Below are 20,966 nucleotides of genomic sequence, written 5' to 3'. Positions count from 1 at the left end.
ACTCTTATTTAGCCTAGTAGTTTTCTGGTGTTATACTGTAAGTGTACTTAGTGTTTTCTAGTGTTATACTGCAAGTGTACTTAGTGTTTTCTAGTGTTATACTGCAAGTGTACTTTCTAGTGTACTCTTAATTAGCCTTTTAGTTTTCTAGTGTTATACTGCAAGTGTACTTACTAGTGCACTCTTAATTAGCCTATTGGTTTTTTTGTGTTATACTGCAAGTGTACTTAATGTGTTCTGGTGTTATACAGCAAGTGTACTTACTATTGTACTCTTATTTAGCCTAGTAGTTTTCTGGTGTTATACTGCAAGTGTACTTAGTTTTTCCTAGCGTTATACTGCAAGTGTACTTATTAGTGTACTCTTAATTAGCCTTGTCATTTTCTAGTGAAATACTGCTTGTACTTAGTGTTTTCTAGTGTTATACTGCAAGTGTACTTACTAGTGTACTCTTAATAAAGTGAGTAGTGTTCTGGTTGTACGGTGCGAGTTGTGGAAATCAGCTGAAAGTGAATCAGTGCATGTTAGTGTGGTTATTCTTTCGTGTCCTGCTGTTTACTGTCCTGGTGTTCAGTGCGTGACTCTCGTGACTCCTTCATGACTTCTGTTTCCTTTTGTGTGGTTTGTTCAGATGTTCCGAGTCTATAAAGCTGATATTCAGGATCTGTCAGAGCTTGATCTGAAGGATCTGCAGGAGCTTCAGGCTTTGTTCAGAAGAGATTACACCATTCATGGGTAATTATTACAAAAGCAGAACAGGTCAAGCAGCTTCTGGCACAATACACTCATAAACACACATTCACTCAAACTCTCAGAGAGATGAGAAAGCAGCAGAACACACCCTCTGACATTTACATTTCTTTACTACATATTTACAGTGATGTGGGGGACAGTTTTAGGCGATGTGTTCAGAAAGGTCTCTGTCTGCGGGTTGCCAGATTGAGCAGACGCAGCAGAGTTTCTCCTGAGATGCTCTTAAGTCCCGCGCTGCTGCCTTCAGGACAGTCTGGGTCTACAGCGCAGCTCTCTGGAGGAACACACACACACACACACACACACACACACACACACACACACACACACACACACACACACACACACACACACACACACACACACACACACACACACACACACACACACACACACACACACACACAGAGTTTTTTAATGAATTGCAGAGATAACACACACACATAACACACACACAAACTCATACATCGGCAGCTAGCTCTCTGCAGCTCTCACATGGTCCCCCACTGAAGCTAAGCAGGGCTGTGCCCGGTCAGTACCTTGATGGGAGACCACATGGGAAAGCTAGGGTGCTGCTGGAAGTTGTGAGGCCAACAGGGGGCGCCCAAGCCAGGGTCGCCTTCAGGATTTTATTCCAAGGTGCGCACAAATCCAGCAGCGCCCTGCCCCCTTCCGATGGCTGTTATTTTAGTATTCAAACATTAAATAACGAATGCATCAAGTGAAATAAAAACAAATGTATATTTTAGAATTTAGCATGATCATGCTCTTTTTATCTTTGCATTTTTATAACTTTATTTTTGTTATTTTTAATATTTTATTGTCCTAATAATTAAAGCTACAGACAAATTCCTGCTTGGCATTTTAGAAAATATGTAGCGTAGCTACCCAGTATATAGTAAAGATCACCGAGAACAAAAACAAAGCAAAACACAGGAACATGTTACACTGCCCCGTAAATGTCCAACCAGGGGCGCAACTACACATTTACTGAGGGGTATGCTGGTTCAAATTTTGTGTGATCCCTCTTATTTTGGCAAACTAATAATTAAATTAATTAATTAATAATAAATGAAGACAAATTTTCAGATTAATCTTATAACTTTTGACATTATGTATGATTTGACAGTTTATTTTGATAAAAATAAAAACAAATGTAAACAGTTACATCTACATGAACACTTTCGGCTGTGTGACTGCATGTTATTGTGTTAAATGATTTTGAATTAAACAATAACAATGTTATATTTTTATAAAATGCAAAATAATTTTTTTTAACAAAACATATTTATTTATTTTTATTATTTAAAACTTTTAATAAGGGTAATTTTAAAAATAGTTTTGGCACAATGGCGCCCCCCCCCCCCCCCCCCCCCCCATGTGTGGCGCCCCTATGCGCCGCATATACTGCATACCCCCTTTTTGCGCCACTGTGTCCAACTTATATTTAACTGAATCGTAAAAAAAATAGTTTAGTTTAGTTTAGTTTAAACTTTAAACTTTATTGTCCGTTCTGCTTGACACAGAAAGGAAATTTTTCTTCAACACTGGATTTAGGACAACAATTACAAACATACAACAACGACACAATAACACTTATCAACACAACAACATAAGTTTAAAGTTTAAAAACCAAATTAGCCCCATACACAATACTGCAAATCATACTTGGTAACCACCTCATTCACTACAAACATTGATCCGGTTTAGAACAACAACTGCCATTGGGATAAATGACTTTTTATAGGCATTTCTTCGTGCTTTAATTCTTAACCTGCGTCCTGATGGTAGCAATTCAAATGCTGAGTGAAGGGGGATGTGTATTATCTTTAAAAATCACCACTGCTCTTTTTTCCATAAAAGAGTCAAATAAAATCTGCAATGAATGCTGTTTGTGACCAGTTATCTTATTTGCCTGATTGATAATTTGCGCTAATTTCTTTTTCTGTTTAAGTGTTGTGTCACCAAACCGTGAAACAATATTATATATGAGAACACTCTCTATAAGTGATCTATATGCCAAGTTTAAAGTCTGTGTACTAACATTAAAACTTCTTAATTTGCGGAGGAGATAGAGGCGCTGACTTGCTTTCTTATAAACCGCCTCTACATTACTATTAAAATTCAGTTTATTGTCAATAATTGTGCCTAAATACTTGAAATTTGAAACCTGCTCTACTATTTGTCCGTTTATGGTGACTGGTTTAAAGAGTCCAGTATCTACCCTTCTTGTTTGACTCCCCAGACATAACTCTTTTGTTTTCCCAATATTTAGGTGTAATGAACTTTTGCCAAACCAATCTATAATACTATCAATATATCTAAAATATAAAGAGCTATTCATTTCTTCCTGACAGGAAACCAATGCCAGATCATCAGCATATTTTATGAGTGTGAGATTGTCATCAATATTGCACTGCAGTTCATTAATATATATAGAAAATAAAAGAGGTGATAGTACACATCCCTGAGGTACCCCTATGTAGAAAAAATGTAGAAAATTGCTCATTTCATTTTTATAAAAGTGTTTTTTTTTTGTTTTTTTTAGTAAAAAAAAAAACGACATTTAAGAATCCGTATTTATTTAATTTATTCATTAATTTGACGTGTTGCTTAGTGCATATAGCGGCTATAATTTAACTCTTAAATTATAAGATGCTTTCAAACAAAAGTATAATAAAGTAAAGAAAGATTTGACTTTCTCCGGCGACGGCCGACATCACAACACGCTGTAACCGTCCTTCAGGTGATATAGCACCGGCATTACATTACAAAACAAGCCGCCTGGCTCGACTGAAGTGCAGTTATTTCTTCGTTGTTCAAAGAGTCTGCAAGTTCGTGATTTATGGATATAAGATGTAGCTATAGGATTGTGGACATCGATGATGATGATGATGATGTTAATCGTGTCTTTATTCGATGTGCAGCAGAAAGAAAGTCTTTCAGCCGTGCATGTAGCTGTTGGTAAAGTTCTCTCCTGGATCAGAGCCAGTTTTGTGCTACTAAACGCAGCGCTGCATGCAATAAACTCACATTCAGCTAGGCGAAGTAAAGGTCTCATAGGATGTCACCCAAATTATAATAATAATAATAATAATTCCTTACATTTCTATAGCGCTTTTCTGGGCACTCAAAGCGCTTTACACATTGGGGGAATCTCCTCATCCACCATCAGTGTGCAACATCCACCTGGATGATGCGATGGCAGCCATTTTGCACCAGACCGCACACCACACACCAGCTGATTGGTGGAGAGGAGACAGAGTGATGAATATGGGGATGGTTAGGAGGTCATGATGGACTGAGGCCGGTGGGCAGATTTGGCAGGAATGCCAGGTTAAACCCCTACTCTTTTTCGAAGAACATCCTGGGATTTTTAACGACCACAGAGAGTCAGGACCTCAGTTTAACGTCTTATCCGAAAGACGGCGCTCACTGAGCAGTATATCGTCCCCATCACTATACTGGGGCATTAGGACCCACACAGACCACAGGTTGAGCGTCCCCTGCTGGCCTCACTAACACCACTTCCAGCAGCAACCTAGCTTTCCCATGTGGTCTCCCATCCCGGTACTGACCTGGCAGCCCTGCTTAGCTTCAGTGGGCGACCATGTGAGAGTTGCAGAGAGCTAGCTGCCGGCAATCAAGCTCTAGCCACGAATAAAACAACAGGCTATTGTATTATTTTAGGATTTTAGACGACGGGTTAGTAATTTGTATTATACATGATTACATCTAAATCAATGCAATTATAACTTTAATAAATGAAATATGTAGGTAAGAATGTGGTGGGCCAGTGATTATCTGCCAGAGACTGCTCCTTGGTTTTAAAATCCTTTTCAAACTGTATCGTGTAGACCTGTTTACACTTTTTATATTAAATGTAGTGTAGTTCACTTGTGGATGTCTGATGACTAGCGCGCTTCCGCTGAGCCAGCTGTGGTAGCTTGACAACAGAGCCGCGACATCAACACACAGAATCTGTCAGCACAGTTCAGCACGGTTGTCTCCGTGTGGAGAATTCCAGGCTGAGAACTGTTTATAATCATGCCGCGCCGTTCCAGGTTCAGTGGAGAAACAACCGGAACCGTACCGCAGTGTTCTTAGGGTGCTTTCACACCTAGACTTTTGTTTGGGAACCTGTCTCGTTTGCCCAGTTAGCGCGGTTCGTTTGGCATATGTGAATCCACCAATCACGCTCAGATCCGCGCCAAATTAATCGCTGCGAGATCGCTTGATGAGGTGGTCTCAGCTCGATTGAAACAAACTCTGGAGTGGATCGATTGCAGTGAGAAAGCGATTCGATCCGAGCGCGGTTATATCACTGTGTTTTATGGATATGTAATAGGCATTACATAAGTGAAATCGAGGCTGCGGTGGGGAGAAACCCTGAAGTATCATTGGGAGGCACATAGGAATGTTGTGTAACTGGCTGTATATCTTATCAGCGAAGATAAAGTGACACAAATTTATCACTTCTCCGGCTTCCGGGTGACCCGAAGGTCCGTTCTGAATGAATGGTGAATGAAAAAGGGATATCAGAGCTCATTTTCAGCTAAGTTAAGGGAAATGGCACTAGTTAGCTAACGTTTTCTTTCCCAAACACACGTTTTAGATAACATTAATCAAACTTGAGTTAATAAACTGATTCTTTCACTATATTAGCCTCGTCACGATACTGAATTAAAAGAAAAACCAGCAATTTCACGCTAACATTTAAGGCACTGTTGATGTCTTTCTTAAAACAGCGCTGATTTGCCACTGTGTTCACGTGTTCAACAGAAATGATTGTGATTGGCCGAGAAGGTCATCAGTTCACCCACCCCTGTATACTGAGCACACACCCACACACACACCCACACACACACACACACACACACACACACACACACACACACACACACACACACACACACACACACACAAAGGATTGTTTTTATGAACTGTGGGGACATTCCACAGGTGTAATCAGAGCCGGATCAAGAACACACCAGGCCCTGATATAAAACAATAAGTGAACAATATAAATTATTGTTATTATTATTATTATTATTATTATCATCGTTATTTTTATTATCAATATTATTATTATTATTATTATTATTATTATTATTATCATCATCAATATTATTATTATTATTATTATTATTATTATTATTATTATTATTATTATCATCATCATCATTATTATTATTATTATTATTATCGATATTATTATCGATATTATTATTATTATTATCATCATCAATATTATTATTATTATTATTATTATTATTATCATCAATATTATTATTATTATTATTATCATCAATATTATTATTATTATTATCATAAAAATTATTATTATTATTAATATTATTATTATTATTATTATTATCAATATTATTATTATTATTATTATTATCATTATTATTATTATTATTATTATTATTATTATTATTATCAATATTATTATTATTATTATTATCAATATTATTATTATTATTATTATTATTATTATTATTATTATTATTATTTAGGCCTACAGTAGCTCAGAAACAATGATGCAAACCAGATGCTGTTCGCAAATGGCTGCTTTGCTCAGCAATAGGGGCACAACAGCAAGATGTTTGGCAGCGAACGAAACACACGAAAATAAAAAAACACACAAAATTAAAAAACCCCTTTATAGACCAGCACACCCATAAGTCCCCAAACGAGTGCAGATGCATCTGCTATTTAAACACACACTCACATATACACAAACACACAGGTCAAACACTCACTCACTTTCTCACTCACACACATACACAGGTCAGACACACACTCTCTCACAAACACACACTCACACACAGAGTAAACATTGGTTCTGACCTGAATCGCAGCAGATGCCCTCAGCGGCGCAGCGTCCCCCCCGATCCCCACAGGACGTCCCGCCGGTCTCACAGGGGCCCGACAGCTGCTCCTCTTCCATGCAGACCTGCGCCTCCGGGGAGCCCAGCACACAGCCCAGACCTGGCCCACAGCAGATACTGGGGCCAAAACAGCGGCCCACACCCCCGGGGCCACACGACATACACTACACACACACACACACACACACACAGGGAAAGACAGAGAGTTTACATGACACAAATAAACACCTGTAGTAATGTGTGTGTGTGTGTACCTGTCTGATGAGCTCCGACAGTGTGTTTTCAGCTGTAGTGATGTGTAATGTGTATAGTGAGTGTGTGTGTGTGTGTACCTGCTCCGACGGTGTGTTTTCAGCTGTAGTGATGTGTATACTGTGTGTGTGTGTGTGTGTGTACCTGTCTGATAAGCTCCAACAGTGTGTTTTCAGCTGTAGTGATGTGTAATGTGTAGTGTGCGTGTGTGTGTATGCGTGTGTGTGTGTGTGTGTGTGTGTGTACCTGCTCCGACAGTGTGTTTTCAGCTGTATTGATGTGTAATGTGTAGTGTGTGTGTGTGTGTATGCGTGTGTGTGTGTGTGTATGTACCTGCTCCAAAAGTGTGTTTTCAGCTGTAGTGATGTGTAATGTGTAGTGTGTGTGTGTGTACCTGCTCCGACAGTGTGTTTTCAGCTGTAGTGATGTGTAATGTGTAGTTTGTGTGTGTGTGTATGCGTGTGTGTGTGTGTGTGTGTGTACCTGCTCCGACAGTGTGTTTTCAGCTGTAGTGATGTGTAATGTGTAGTTTGTGTGTGTGTGTATGCGTGTGTGTGTGTGTGTGTGTGTGTACCTGCTCCGACAGTGTGTTTTCAGCTGTAGTGATGTGTAATGTGTAGTTTGTGTGTGTGTGTATGCGCGTGTGTGTGTGTGTGTGTGTGTGTGTGTACCTGCTCCGACAGTGTGTTTTCAGCTGTAGTGATGTGTAATGTGTAGTTTGTGTGTGTGTGTATGCGTGTGTGTGTGTGTGTGTGTGTGTACCTGCTCCGACAGTGTGTTTTCAGCTGTAGTGATGTGTAATGTGTAGTTTGTGTGTGTGTGTATGCGTGTGTGTGTGTGTGTGTGTGTACCTGCTCCGACAGTGTGTTTTCAGCTGTAGTGATGTGTAATGTGTAGTTTGTGTGTGTGTGTATGCGTGTGTGTGTGTGTGTTTACCTGCTCCGACAGTGTGTTTTCAGCTGTAGTGATGTGTAATGTGTAGTGTGTGTGTGTGTGTGTGTGTGTGTGTGTGTGTGTATGTGTCTGATGAGCTCCGTCTGTGTGTTTTCAGCTGTAGTGATGTGTATAGTGTGTGTGTGTGTGTGTGTGTGTCTGATGAGCTCCGACAGTGTGTTTTCAGCTGTAGTGATGTGTAATGTGTAGTTTGTGTGTGTGTGTGTATGCGTGTGTGTGTGTGTGTTTACCTGCTCCGACAGTGTGTTTTCAGCTGTAGTGATGTGTAATGTGTAGTGTGTGTGTGTGTGTGTGTGTGTGTGTGTGTGTATGTGTCTGATGAGCTCCGTCTGTGTGTTTTCAGCTGTAGTGATGTGTATAGTGTGTGTGTGTGTGTGTGTGTCTGATGAGCTCCGACAGTGTGTTTTCAGCTGTAGTGATGTGTAATGTGTAGTTTGTGTGTGTGTGTATGCGTGTGTGTGTGTGTGTTTACCTGCTCCGACAGTGTGTTTTCAGCTGTAGTGATGTGTAATGTGTAGTGTGTGTGTGTGTGTGTGTGTGTGTATGTGTCTGATGAGCTCCGTCTGTGTGTTTTCAGCTGTAGTGATGTGTATAGTGTGTGTGTGTGTGTCTGATGAGCTCCGACAGTGTGTTTTAAGCTGTAGTGATGTGTATAGTGTGTGTGTGTGTGTGTGTGTGTGTGTGTGTGTACCTGCTCCGACAGTGTATTTTCAGCTGTAGTGATGTATAATGTGTAAAGTGTGTGTGTGTGTTTGTGTACCTGCTCCGATAGTGTAATTTCAGCTGTAGTGATGTGTAATGTGTAAAGTGTGTGTGTATGTGTGTGTGTGTACCTGTCTGATGAGCTTCGACAGTGTTTTTCAGCTATAGTGATGTGTAATGTGCATGTGTGTGTGTACCTGCTCCGACAGTGTGTTATCAGCTCTAGTAAAGTGTATAGTTATTGTGTATGTGTGTGTGTGTGTGTGTGTGTGTGTACCTGCTCCGACAGTGTGTTATTAGCTCTAGTAAAGTGTATAGTTATTGTTTATGTGTGTGTTTGTGTGTGTGTGTGTGTGTAACTGCTCCGACAGTGTGTTATCAGCTGTAGTAATGTGTAAGTGTGTGTGTGTGTGTGCGTGTGTGTGTGTATGTGTGTGTACCTGCTCCGACAGTGTGTTATCAGCTGTAGTAATGTGTAAGTGTGTGTGTGTGTGTGCGTGTGTGTGTGTATGTGTGTGTACCTGCTCCGACAGTGTGTTTTCAGCTGTAGTAATGTGTAAGTGTGTGTGTGTGTGTGTGTGTACCTGTCTGATGGGCTCCGGCAGTGTGTTATCAGCTGTAGTAATGTGCAAGTTTGTGTGTGTGTGTGTGTGTGTGTGTGTACCTGTCTGATGGGCTCCGGCTGGGATCTCTTGCCTCCTCGTGGGCAGTTCTGGATGTAGCAGGCAGACGAGAGCGTGGAAAGCGCGAGCACACACAGCACACACACAGACAGCAGAGAGTCTGACATCTCGACACACTGACGGACACATACACACACACACTCTTATATAGCAGCGCAGCATCAGGACCACAGCATCACCTCAGCATCAGCATCAGCTCCTCCCTCACTCAACAACACACACTGAAGAAAAGCCTTGATTCTCACACACACACATCTACGGACGCTTAAGAAGTGTCTTCTAGACATGTGGGAAATATAGTTTTATTTCCAGATATAACGAGTCAAAATGAAGTGAGTTTTTTTTATTAAAACCAGCTAAATAATCTGACATACGGGGAAGTGAAACATCTTTGTCAAAACTACTAACAAGATGATTTTTCTTACCCCCTTTTCAGATTATTCTGCTTATTTTAAGGAAAAACTGACTTCATTTTGACTCATTATTGCTTAAAAACAAAACAATATTTATTACTTGTCTTGAAAATGCTTCTTGAATTAAGAATTTTTAGATATTTGGACTAGAAACAAGACAAAAACTCTGAAAAAGTATTTATTTTTACTATTAATTTATAGTATTTAATCATTAAACATTTATTAAGTCATTTTCTTTTCAGCTTAGTCTCTTTTTTAATCAGGGGTCATCGACAACTTATCCAGCATATGTTTTACACAGCGGATGCCCTTCCAGCTGCAACACTCTTTCACGCGTACACTACGGCCAATTTAGTTTATTCAATTCTCCTATAGCGCATGTGTTTGGACTTGTGGGAAAACCAGAGCACCCGGAGGAAACCCACACCAACACGTAAATAATAAAATTTATTTATTTATTTATTTATTTATTTATTTATTTATTTATTTATTTATTTATTTAATTAATTAATTTGTTTGTTTTTTTATGTTTATTTATTTTTGTTTGCTTATTTATTTGTTTATTTAATTGCTTTATTAATTTTGTTTATTTATTTGTTTGTTTCTTTATATTTATTTATTCATTTTTGTTTGCTTATTTATTTGTTTATTTATTTTTAAAACTTATTTATTTATTTGTTTGTTTATTTAGTTATTTAATTTGTTTATTTATTAATTTATTTGTTTATTTATTTATTTTATTTATTGATTTATTTTGTTTCTTTGTTTGTTTTATTTATGTATTTATTTATTTATTTATTTAATTAATTAATTTGTTTGTTTATTTATGTTTATTTATTTTTGTTTGCTTATTTATTTGTTTATTTAATTGCTTTATTCATTTTGTTTATTTATTTGTTTGTTTCTTTATATTTATTTATTCATTTTTGTTTGCTTATTTATTTGTTTATTTATTTTTACAACTTATTTATTTATTTGTTTGTTTATTTAGTTATTTAATTTGTTTATTCATTAATTTGTTTGTTTATTTATTTATTGTATTTATTGATTTATTTTGTTTATTAGTTTGTTTTATTTATGTATTTATTTATTTATTTGTCTATTTATTTATTTATTTGTTTGTTTATTTATTTATTTTATTTATTGATTTATTTTGTTTATTTGTTTGTTTTATTTATGTATTTATTTATTTATTTGTTTGTTTATTTATTTATTTTATTTATTTATTTATTTAGTTTATTTGTTTGTTTTATTTTTGTATTTATTTATTTATTTGTCTATTTATTTATTTGTTTGTTTATTTTTATGTTATTTGTTTATTTGTTTGTTTGTTTGTTTGTTTTTTGAGCTGCTGCAGTTGCACAAACAGTGAGCTTGGGGGCGATAGAGCACAGAAAACTAAATTTAAAACCAGCATAGATGCAGAAGAAAAGTGGAGAAAAGTTTGTTTGTGATGAAGAACAGAGAACTTTCAGATCGAATTCACATTGACGACAAACAAAGAGAGAAATGGGCCTCAATCAAAAGTAAGTTATTGGCGTTTCTCATCATGATGGACAGTTTTTGGCTCATGATTTAGTACTAAACTTGTTCTCAATGTAATGCTGTGTGTTGTCCAGTGGATAAGTGTAAAGCCAAACTAAACCTCAGATAAATGCATATATAGAAGATCTGTTGTTTGAGCTCAGAGTTTGGGTTTTTACCAAGATTTTACCCAGCCAGGATTAAATTTTGATCACTGAGTTTCGGCGGTCAGCAGGCCTGGATTAAGAATTCAGAGGCTACCTAGCCGCACCACTATAGTTGGATTAAAAAACAAGATTAATATCATATTAGTTAAATAAAATTAATATTTTTAAATAAATGATATACAGTACATATATTTCTAGTCCATAACTTATATTTAAAGCACACTTTGACAAAAGTATACTAATACAACTAGTGAAAATTAAAGAATTTTAATATACTTGTTCAGGTTCACTGAAGCAGTACTAAAAATGTATATTTAAGGGTGTTTTTAATGTAGAACTTCTACAAACTTATAATGCACATGATTTGGATATAACACCTCTCCAATCCAGGTCTATGAGTCTTTCATAATACACACACTTATCAATGATTCCTACTTGTCTTCCTCGTGATGAAGAGGAGGCAAAATCTGATATGTAGTAGGGGGAAAGAAGAATAACGTGTTCATCAGACGCTGGATTTGAACCGGGTTCATGATCGATCACGTCAAAACATGTTGCCATGCGCTTTACAAGCTACGCCACTCACGCTGCTGTCAGTTGCGCTCTTTATTTATGTTGTCTCTGTCAATCAAACGGTGATAGCCGTGAATCACTTAACTAGCTCATTCCAACGAGGTGCTTTATTTGCACTTAGCCTCAATAGACACTCCAAAACCTGCATTTTTCCCCCATCGCAGGGGCCCCAAGTGCACACGGGCCCCTAGGCCTGTGCCCATAATGCCCATTGGTTAATCCGGTCCTCGTGGTCTTCTTCTTCTTCTTTGATTTTTTATTGTGCGTTGGCAAACAACTTTATGATGCATTTCCGCCATCTACTGGTTAGGAGTGTGGATCAGAATTGAAAAAATATTTATTTATTTATTTATTATTATTATTATTTTTTATATACTTTTTTTTTCTCTTATACTTATTAAATTATATTCTATTATACAACCCAGTTTCTCTAAATAAAGCTTTCAATTTACTATCTCCTATTTTACTACTTAACATACTATTAATATCTATATTTACCTTATTTTCCTCAATATCTATCATCATATTCCTTTCCTTTTTATATAATGGACATTTCTTTATGATATGTTCTATACTTTCTTCTTCCTTACAATTATTACAATATCCATTTGGATGTTTTCCTATTCTAAACAGTCCACTATTCAACGCAGTATGTCCAAACCTTAACCTTGAAATAACAGTATCCTCACGTCTATTTCTCCCTATTGTTCTGTTTTTACCCACCATCCTCTGAATCACGTAATACCATCTTCCTGTTCTTTCTTCTTCCCATTTCTTTTGCCATCTCTCCCTCACATATTGTCGAATAATTGTCTTCATTTCATTTTTACTAGTTCTTAAAAACATAGCAATTTCTGATTTTTTTGTAGCCTCCTTTGCACATTCATCTGCTTCTTCATTTCCTAAACATGTGCTGGAACCCAGATAAAAGCCAAAATGTTCTTCATCTGTTGAATTCTGTATATTGATTGTAAAATTTCTATCAAAATATCCGATCTACATTCTGAATGTCCTGTTTCAATTGATACTAAAGATGAGCTTGAATCAGAACAGATAATTGTCTTCTTTGGTTTGTTTTCTTCTACCCATTGTAATGCCAATAAAATTGCAGTCATTTCACCTGTATAAATTGACAGCTTATCTGATATTCTTTTGTATCTCTTGATGTTAAAAACTGGAACACTAAAAGCCACTCCGACTTTATTTTCCATAGCTTTTGATGCATCAGTATATATTTGAACATATTCATCATAATTTCTTTTTATATATTCATTTGTATTTTTTGCACTGGGTTTTGGATCATCTCTTTCTTCTTTATTCAACAGTGTCAGATCTACTGTGGGGTCCTCGTGGTCAATAAAATGAACTTATTTCAAAGTAAAAGCAAGATAATTTTACTGACCACACTGACATATTTAGCTTGTTTTGAGGAGAAACTCACTTAATGTTGAGTCTATTTCTGAAAACAAGACTTGTCTAGAAAATGCTTCTTGATTTGAGAGTTTTTAGATGTTTGGACTAGAAACAAGTAAGAGTAAGAAAAATGCTTTTTGCAGAGTGTGTAACAGCAGAAAGCAGAAGATCAGAGCGGTAAAATGAAGAAAATAATATTCATGACAACTCTAAACAGCGGAAATACATTTAAAAAAAAAAAATCCCTAATTATCTGTGTTTTTGTCTGTCACTGTCATTTTGTTGCACTGAAAACTGTCATGAAAAGCAATTTCCTCATACAGTAGGGGAGACCGGGTATAGTTGACACACAGGGAGAGTGAAAACAATGATGAAAACAGTCCGTGATCTACTCCCCGCAAACTTTAGCGTCCGTCATGGGTGGACTGGCCATCTGGCAATTCTGGCAAATGCCAGAAGGGCCGGACCAATTTTTAAATGTGGGCCGGTCATTTTTATTTATTTTTTTTAATATGTATTGTACTTAAGTGCAGACAGCTTTTATCTCTTGCTAGATATGATATTATGATGATGATAATAAAAATAATAATAATAAATATTAAGCATTTGGCCCAATCGGCAACTGCCGTCTGGTTTCAAGATGCGCCGACTCAATCCTAGGTTACCTGGACATAATCAAAATCTGAATGTCATATTATTTCACCACCTTTAAACCAAAATAAATAGTGAATGTGCGTGTCCTTGGGTGGGGCTGTGTCGGTGTGGTAATGTGGGCTGGTGTGGCTACAGTGCCAGGGCTGAATTTTTGTCCCAGTCCGCCCCTGGCGTCCGTCTACATGTCTCGCTACACTAGAAACTGAAAATCGGTTTGGGTGGGGGAGATTGCGTAGTCACAGATCCTGGAAGCTGATTGGCTCAGGTAACGTGTTCTGGTGTGTGCGGGGTGCCTCATCATAAAGGACAAAAGACAGAGGTTAGAATTGCACTTATAAGCCACAGCCTTTTTAACACACTGAAAGAGTACTGCTGACCATACCAACTAACTTTGCCTCTGAATAAACATAAACAAAGAGCACTGAACACACACTTACCAAATCTGTAAAGACAGGACAATCAACACCAACTGGAGTCTTTATTAAAAGGAGACGAGCAGCAAATCCGGATTTCACCATTTCCAGATGAGAAAAGCTCTCGGGTAAATAATGTTCCAAACATTACAAACTACAAACTAGGGTTGGGCATCTAAGCTATAATGCCGATCCGATACGCATCTCGATACAAAGAATACGATCCGATATATTAGCGATACATTTGTGACATATTGCGATGCAACACGATACGATTCACATCCATATCACGATACAATGCGATAATTCAGCACTAACTTATTAGATCAAGTTTAAGAGATTATGTGAAAGAGGATGCTGTGCCATTGAATGAGTTTGATTATTTATTAACCAAGCAAAACCAAGACTTTTTTTACAAACTGGCTTTTCTCTCAGAGCCAGAGTGTCAGTTTACAGTAGAGGGCCATTTTAGAACATATAGCACATATTATTTAAGGATTTTCAAGATAAACAAAATGTATAAGTGCAATATATATTAAAATATATATATTTGCACTCTTTCAACATAAAGGTTGAGCATTGCACAACAAGAATTGTGATTTAACTTTTCAACTATGAAAACAAGTTTAACAAAGATATATTTTGCCACTGATTATTCAAAACTTAAGGTGGTGAACTAGCAGTGTTATGCTGCTTTGAAACATCACTGTCACTGTAAACAACAGGCTAATAAAAATATAAATAAATAAAAATTAACAGGAGGAGGTGTTTAAAACCTTCGTTCTCCGTGACACTAGCCTGAATATCTTTGCAGATGAACAATGCAATAGCATTCGTTATTGGCGTAGAGCGAGCAGAACTGTTGCGCATGGAGAAAACTTGCAATGCTTTTCTCACCACTTTTGGAGCTGGTAGCTACAGTTGAAGCAGTGCAGGAAGCCGGGGATGCAGGAACACTGGAAGATGCTTCCACAACAACACAGAGGCGCCGCTTCAAGTGAGATTTCAGATTAGTCGTACTGCCCGTGTATTTTACAGATGCGCGGCACATTTTGCAAATTGCATCTGTCCTAAAAAGTCGTCCATCTTTTTTGCAAAATCCATAATGTTGCCATACTTTAGATTTAAAACTCAGTGAGGAATTAAATGTTTGTTTTGCTTCTCGCGCTTTCTGAGGGCGCTCCACTAGCTTCATCCGCACACCTGATACACTAGTGTAAGTGTACACATCCGCAAATCCGTTGCTAAGGCTTACTTTATGTAGGTCGATTAAATAATGCGCCAAAAACAGGTTGACAACACTTGCTAATAAATAAAAAATACATTCTATATTAAAAATATAAGCTGTATCTTGGAAAAACCGATGCATCTCGCAAAAAACGATGCCTCTCGATTTGCTTCCAAAATTTCATTCATCCTCTGCTGCTCAACCGATGCACTCGCATCGTGCACGCGCATGACCGCGTATCGATACATATCGGTTAATCTTCCCATCCCTAATACAAACGCATTTCTGCCACGTGTGGTGTGCCCTGTAATCCACATGTGAGTCTAGCTGCGATCTTATAGCGGGAAATGAAAACAAAACCTTCACTGCAGCACTTTTATGAATGTTATCACTCTCCACGCTGGAATACATGCAAGGATCTCATCGATGTTACGCAGCTTCAAAAATTCGTTTCAAACTGGAGAAGAACGAATTTGCTCAAAATAATTTTTTACTGAAATATAAGTGTCCTAATAGTGCTTACAGCAGCGTGGGGCACACATATGACTGTCAACAGCTCAGCACATGTGTTTTTGGTGTTTTGTGCCCCTTTAAAGACATGAAGCGGAAAAATATAATTGGATGCAGTGATTTCTTGTTTGGTTTAATACCCACTTTATATTGTATTTCAGCCAGGCAGTGAAGATCCCTGTTTTTTAATAAATCAGATTCTAAACGTGGCGATTTCGTATGGGATGACAATTAACCGGATGCCCTGAGGCTGGCAGAGTTTTGAACCCCATTTATGCACTTATTAAAAGCTTCAAAATAAAAGTCACTAGTACTATTGAGTCACCATTATACAGCAAGAAGAGCTGGGATAAAACGTTAAAGGATTGAGAGAGTACACTATGGGTTAGGGCTGCACGATATTGGAAAAATCTGATATTACGTGTTCAGGTATAGCAGTTGAATAATCATAATGCAAAATAATGCTTTTCTTACTTTGCTTAGTCTCATTTCTACACTGTAAATCCCAATAAGTTAAGGTAACTCAAACCATTTGAGGAAACGGATTGCAACAAACCATTCAGGTTCAAAAACTAATCCTGTGACTAATGAGTCCTGTGAACTTAATCCATTTGAGTAAATGAAGCAATCTGAGCACAGTAAAACCCAATAAATGAAGAGAACTCAAACCAACTGAGTACTGTAAAACCTAATAAGTTAAGGCAACTCAAACCGCTCGAGGAAGCCGATTGCTACAAACCATTTGAGTTAAGAAACTAATCTAAATGAGTACTGTAAACTTACTCCATTTAAGTTGAAGTAATGAGGTTTTTAATTAACTCATTACCTTCAACACTGAAGCCCCGTTTACACTAGTACGTTTTAGTTTTAAAACGGCGTTTTAGAATGAAAACGATCCGCATCCACACTAGAGTTTCTGAACAACTCTCAGTCTACACCACACCACTGAAAATGCACATCACGTGACCACACACACACACACACACACACACACACTGGCAAGCGCTACAGCATATCTACCCAGATGAGAGCTGTGCTCGTCGGACTGTTCATCAAGGTTCTACCACTGGATCTAATCTCACTATATTTGTTAGTTGTGATATTGAAGTCATCTTGAGATGGGTTGCGGCTGAAAGGGCATCCGCTGTGTAAAAACCTGCTGGATAAGTTGGCGGTTCATTCCGCTGTGGCGACCCCAGATTAATAAAGGGACTAAGCCGACAACAAAATGAATGAAGTCATCTTGTTGTCTCTATCTATTGACATAATCCACGACTTTGGTCTTTTGAATTTATTACTTGTTCTCGGGTAACGTGTTTTGGCTAAGAGCAAAGATAAGTTAATGATTAATGTAACCATGTACATTCTGCATTAAGGGTGTCACGATCCTCCAAATCCTTGATTCGATTACATTTTCGATTCTAAAGGCACGATTCGATTAGATTTTCGATTATGAATAATTAATTAATTAATGACCAATTAATTATTTGTAGCCTACCGTTTAAACTACCTGACCTGCATGGTCTTTGTTTTACCCATAAACAAATCATACAGTAAATGAATAAAGGCAAGATACACACATAATTACCACCTGTCAATCACTTTTTCTGCGGGACTCGTGAATAGGCAGTGATCTGTGTCGTTATAATGGCGTCGGTAAAAAAGACGCACAACCAACAGGAACCAGCCAACAGTATCTGAGGTGTTCGCTAAAATGACTGAGTACAAGTGAGTGAAAGATTGAAGCAGTCCTCTGACTGCCTGGACCTGCTGTCTCGAGCGCATGGCTGTGTGAGCGTCTGTGTGTGTGTGGTCACGTGATGTGCATTTTCAGAGGTAGTGAGGAAGGAGGGCTGCTCAGAAATGCTACACGCCACTGTGGATGTCAAATCGTTGTCGTTCTAAAATGCCATTTAAAAACAAAGACAGTGTAAACAGGGCCTGAGTGTGTACTTTTCACGAGCAGATTTGCAACGGGGGCGGGCGGAGGATCGCGATGCCGGTGTTGTCTATCGGATGAACCGTACGTAATACGCACATAGCAGAGCTTGCAAAACTGTGTTTTTTTTGTCTACAACACGAACGTTGTCAACATAACTCACTGGAAATCCAAAATGCTTCCACACCGGTGACTTCATTGAAAGAGGAGAGGGTTTAAGCTCTGTCGACGGGTCTCCTGCTTCTGCAGTTTAACAAGCACTTCAACAAGCCTGTTTTTTCCCGCTTGGCAAGCCAACCTGTGACATGGGGGCGTGGCAGCATCGACGATTCTATTTTTTGATTTGATAATCAAAATTGAGCATAAATTTCCATCGATTTCGATTAAAAATTGACAATCGAATTGACACCCCTAATCTGCATATTGACTGATTGTTTGCCTTGATCATTATTATTGATCATTATAGAGGGTATGCTTCCTATTTTCAATGAAATTGAAAGGCTCCGGAATTGAAATGCTATAGGCTCCGTTTTGTTATAAATATGAACACAGTGAAGGTGACGCTCATATATGCAGCACGACGCCTCAACATTTCAGCTGTCTGTAAGTTTCTAATATCAAAATGAGAATAGCAGTTCCTCACATCATGTTTTCATTTTTATTATTAAGAAAATTGTTAAAAAGATTAAGAAACAACGTAGCCAGGATGATGTGAATAAAGTTATAAAGTACACTGTTCCTTTTGAAGATTTACCCGACGTGTCCTCTGGTGATGTCTCCGTTGTCCCCAATCCACACTGAGACGGACCCTCTCCAGCGTTTCCAAAACGTATGCGTTTAAAAATGAAAACGCGTTAGTGTAAACAGGGCCAAAGTTCAAAACTCTTTTCAAATGAGTAGAATTAGCTTTCAGTCAATTTTGAGTTAACTACACTCATTTCATTTGATAAAGTTGACTACTGGGTTTTACAGTGTGTATAAAGTTCATGCAAAAATGTAGCATGTATGCGCAAATTTGCAGATTTATACATGAAGCATGAAAAGCTTTTTTTGTTGCATAAATCACATAATTTTTGTATAAATACAGTAATCAAATGCAAATCCGTCGATCCGGGTCAACTATAAATCAGACTCAGCACTGCTTTATGATGAATTTGTGTACTTTATGGAAAGTTCAGAATTAAAGTCACTATTCAACACTATTAAACTGCATGTGTGTCTGAAGGATGATGGCTTGAGGAAGAGTACATTTTGGGGTATTTTTGGGCGCTGGTTTGAACCTTGGCTGAGTCAGATGGCGTTTCTGTGTGGAGTTTGCATGTTCTCTCCGTGTTGGCGTGGGTTTCCTCCGAGTGCTCCGGTTTCCCCCACACTCCAAACACATGCGCTATAGGGGAATTGATGAACTAAATTGGCTTTCAAGAGTTCACACTTAGCTGATGATTGGTAATAAAGCTAGTTTGGCGTGCTGTCCTGGGAGAGAGCCCTGAGCTTATAAGATCCTCGAGCCCTGGGCTCCCTCCCATTGCTAGGCGAGAGGGGAGTTTGAGCTCCTGTAGATCTCGATGACTCCCCTTCCTGCTTGTTGTAGCAAAGTGTCAGATATGTATGCTGAAAGGTGTACTCAGAGTTTAGCTAATGTATTTTGATTAATTGTTTATTGTGTATTTCCCAGTACTGGGTTGCAGCTGGAAAGGCATCTGCTGTGTAAAACATATGCTAGATGAGTTGGCGGTTCATTCCGCTGCGGTGACCTCTGATAAATAAGGTACTAAGCTGAAATACATTAAAGGAAATTGAATGAATGAATATGATGGCGACACGGTGGTTCAGTGGTGTCGCACTGTGGCGTAACAGCAAGGTCATTGGTTTGAGTCAGTTGGTGTTACTGTGTGGAGTTTGCATGTTCTGAAGGAAAATGAATGATAAATATTGCACACATGAGTGAGGTAAAGGAGTTGAGACGTGTGTGTGTGTTTGTCAGCAGCTGAAGGTGTAAAGAACAGCAGAAAGCAGAAGGTCAGAGCAGTAAAATGAGGAATCTAACATTCAAGGCGGCTCTGAAGTAAACAGCGGAAATACCTGCTCAGCATTCAGAGCGACACACACACTAATCTAATCCCGCCGCTGCTTATTGTTTGTGCACAAAAGAACAATCTGATAAATAACTTTGAGGAACATCATGCCTTTCTCTGGACCTGTGGGAATAATGAGCTCATGCATATGCAAATGAGGCGATGGAGCGTAATTAGTCATTGGCTGAGTTCAGTCACCTCATTTAAATCTGATGGCGATAATCGCTGTGATGAAATGCTGCACGTACAGTACATGGAAATAGGTTACAAATTTGATTATAAAACACACCGAGAGAATGCAATGACTGACGCACACACACACATACATAAACCAACCACACATACACTTCCTGACGAAAGTCTTGCGGTGGATCTAAGTTGTGAGAGCAGCAAATAATAACTTGACTTCTAGTTGATCATATGTAAGCTCAGTCCCTTTATTAATCCGGGGGTGCCACAGCGGAATGAACCACCAACTATTCCAGCATATGTTTTATGCAGCGGATGCCCTTCCATCACTGGGAAACACCCATACACACTCATTCACACTCATACACTACAGCCAATTTAGTCCATCAATTCCCCTATAGCGCATGTGTTTGGACTGTGGGGGAAACCAGAGCACCCGGAGGAAACCCACACCAACACAAGGAGAACATGCAAACTCCACATAGACACACCAACTGACCCAGCCGGGACTCAAATCAGCGACCTTCTTGCTGTGAGGCGACAGCAGTACCTACTGCTTCACCCTAATTAAATTTATTTAGGCTACTTGAAATTAAATACTACATATAAATACGAGTAAAATCCAACGCA

General features: G+C 38.2%; 1 protein-coding gene and 1 long non-coding RNA gene across 2 annotated transcripts in view; one reads left to right on the top strand and one right to left on the bottom strand.

Annotated features, from left to right (window-relative positions):
- Nucleotides 1-845: 845 nt before the first annotated feature.
- Nucleotides 846-9,349, bottom strand: avp (arginine vasopressin). Its single transcript, NM_178293.2, is given in 3 exon segments — nucleotides 846-1,027; nucleotides 6,607-6,811; nucleotides 9,220-9,349. Coding segments are annotated over 3 exon segments (450 nt in total). The 5' UTR covers nucleotides 9,346-9,349; the 3' UTR covers nucleotides 846-908.
- Nucleotides 9,350-11,063: 1,714 nt separating this feature from the next.
- LOC141375562 (uncharacterized) overlaps nucleotides 11,064-20,966 on the top strand; it is a 49,987-nt gene continuing 40,084 nt past the window's right edge. The window contains exon 1 of the long non-coding RNA XR_012384016.1: nucleotides 11,064-11,177. This is a non-coding gene — a long non-coding RNA (uncharacterized lncRNA). The remainder of the gene's footprint in view (nucleotides 11,178-20,966) is intronic.

The sequence above is a fragment of the Danio rerio genome, chromosome 8 (genome assembly GCF_049306965.1).
Source record: "Danio rerio strain Tuebingen ecotype United States chromosome 8, GRCz12tu, whole genome shotgun sequence".
In the NCBI taxonomy this organism is placed as follows: domain Eukaryota; kingdom Metazoa; phylum Chordata; class Actinopteri; order Cypriniformes; family Danionidae; genus Danio; species Danio rerio.
This window is presented reverse-complemented; position numbering and strand designations above follow the sequence as displayed.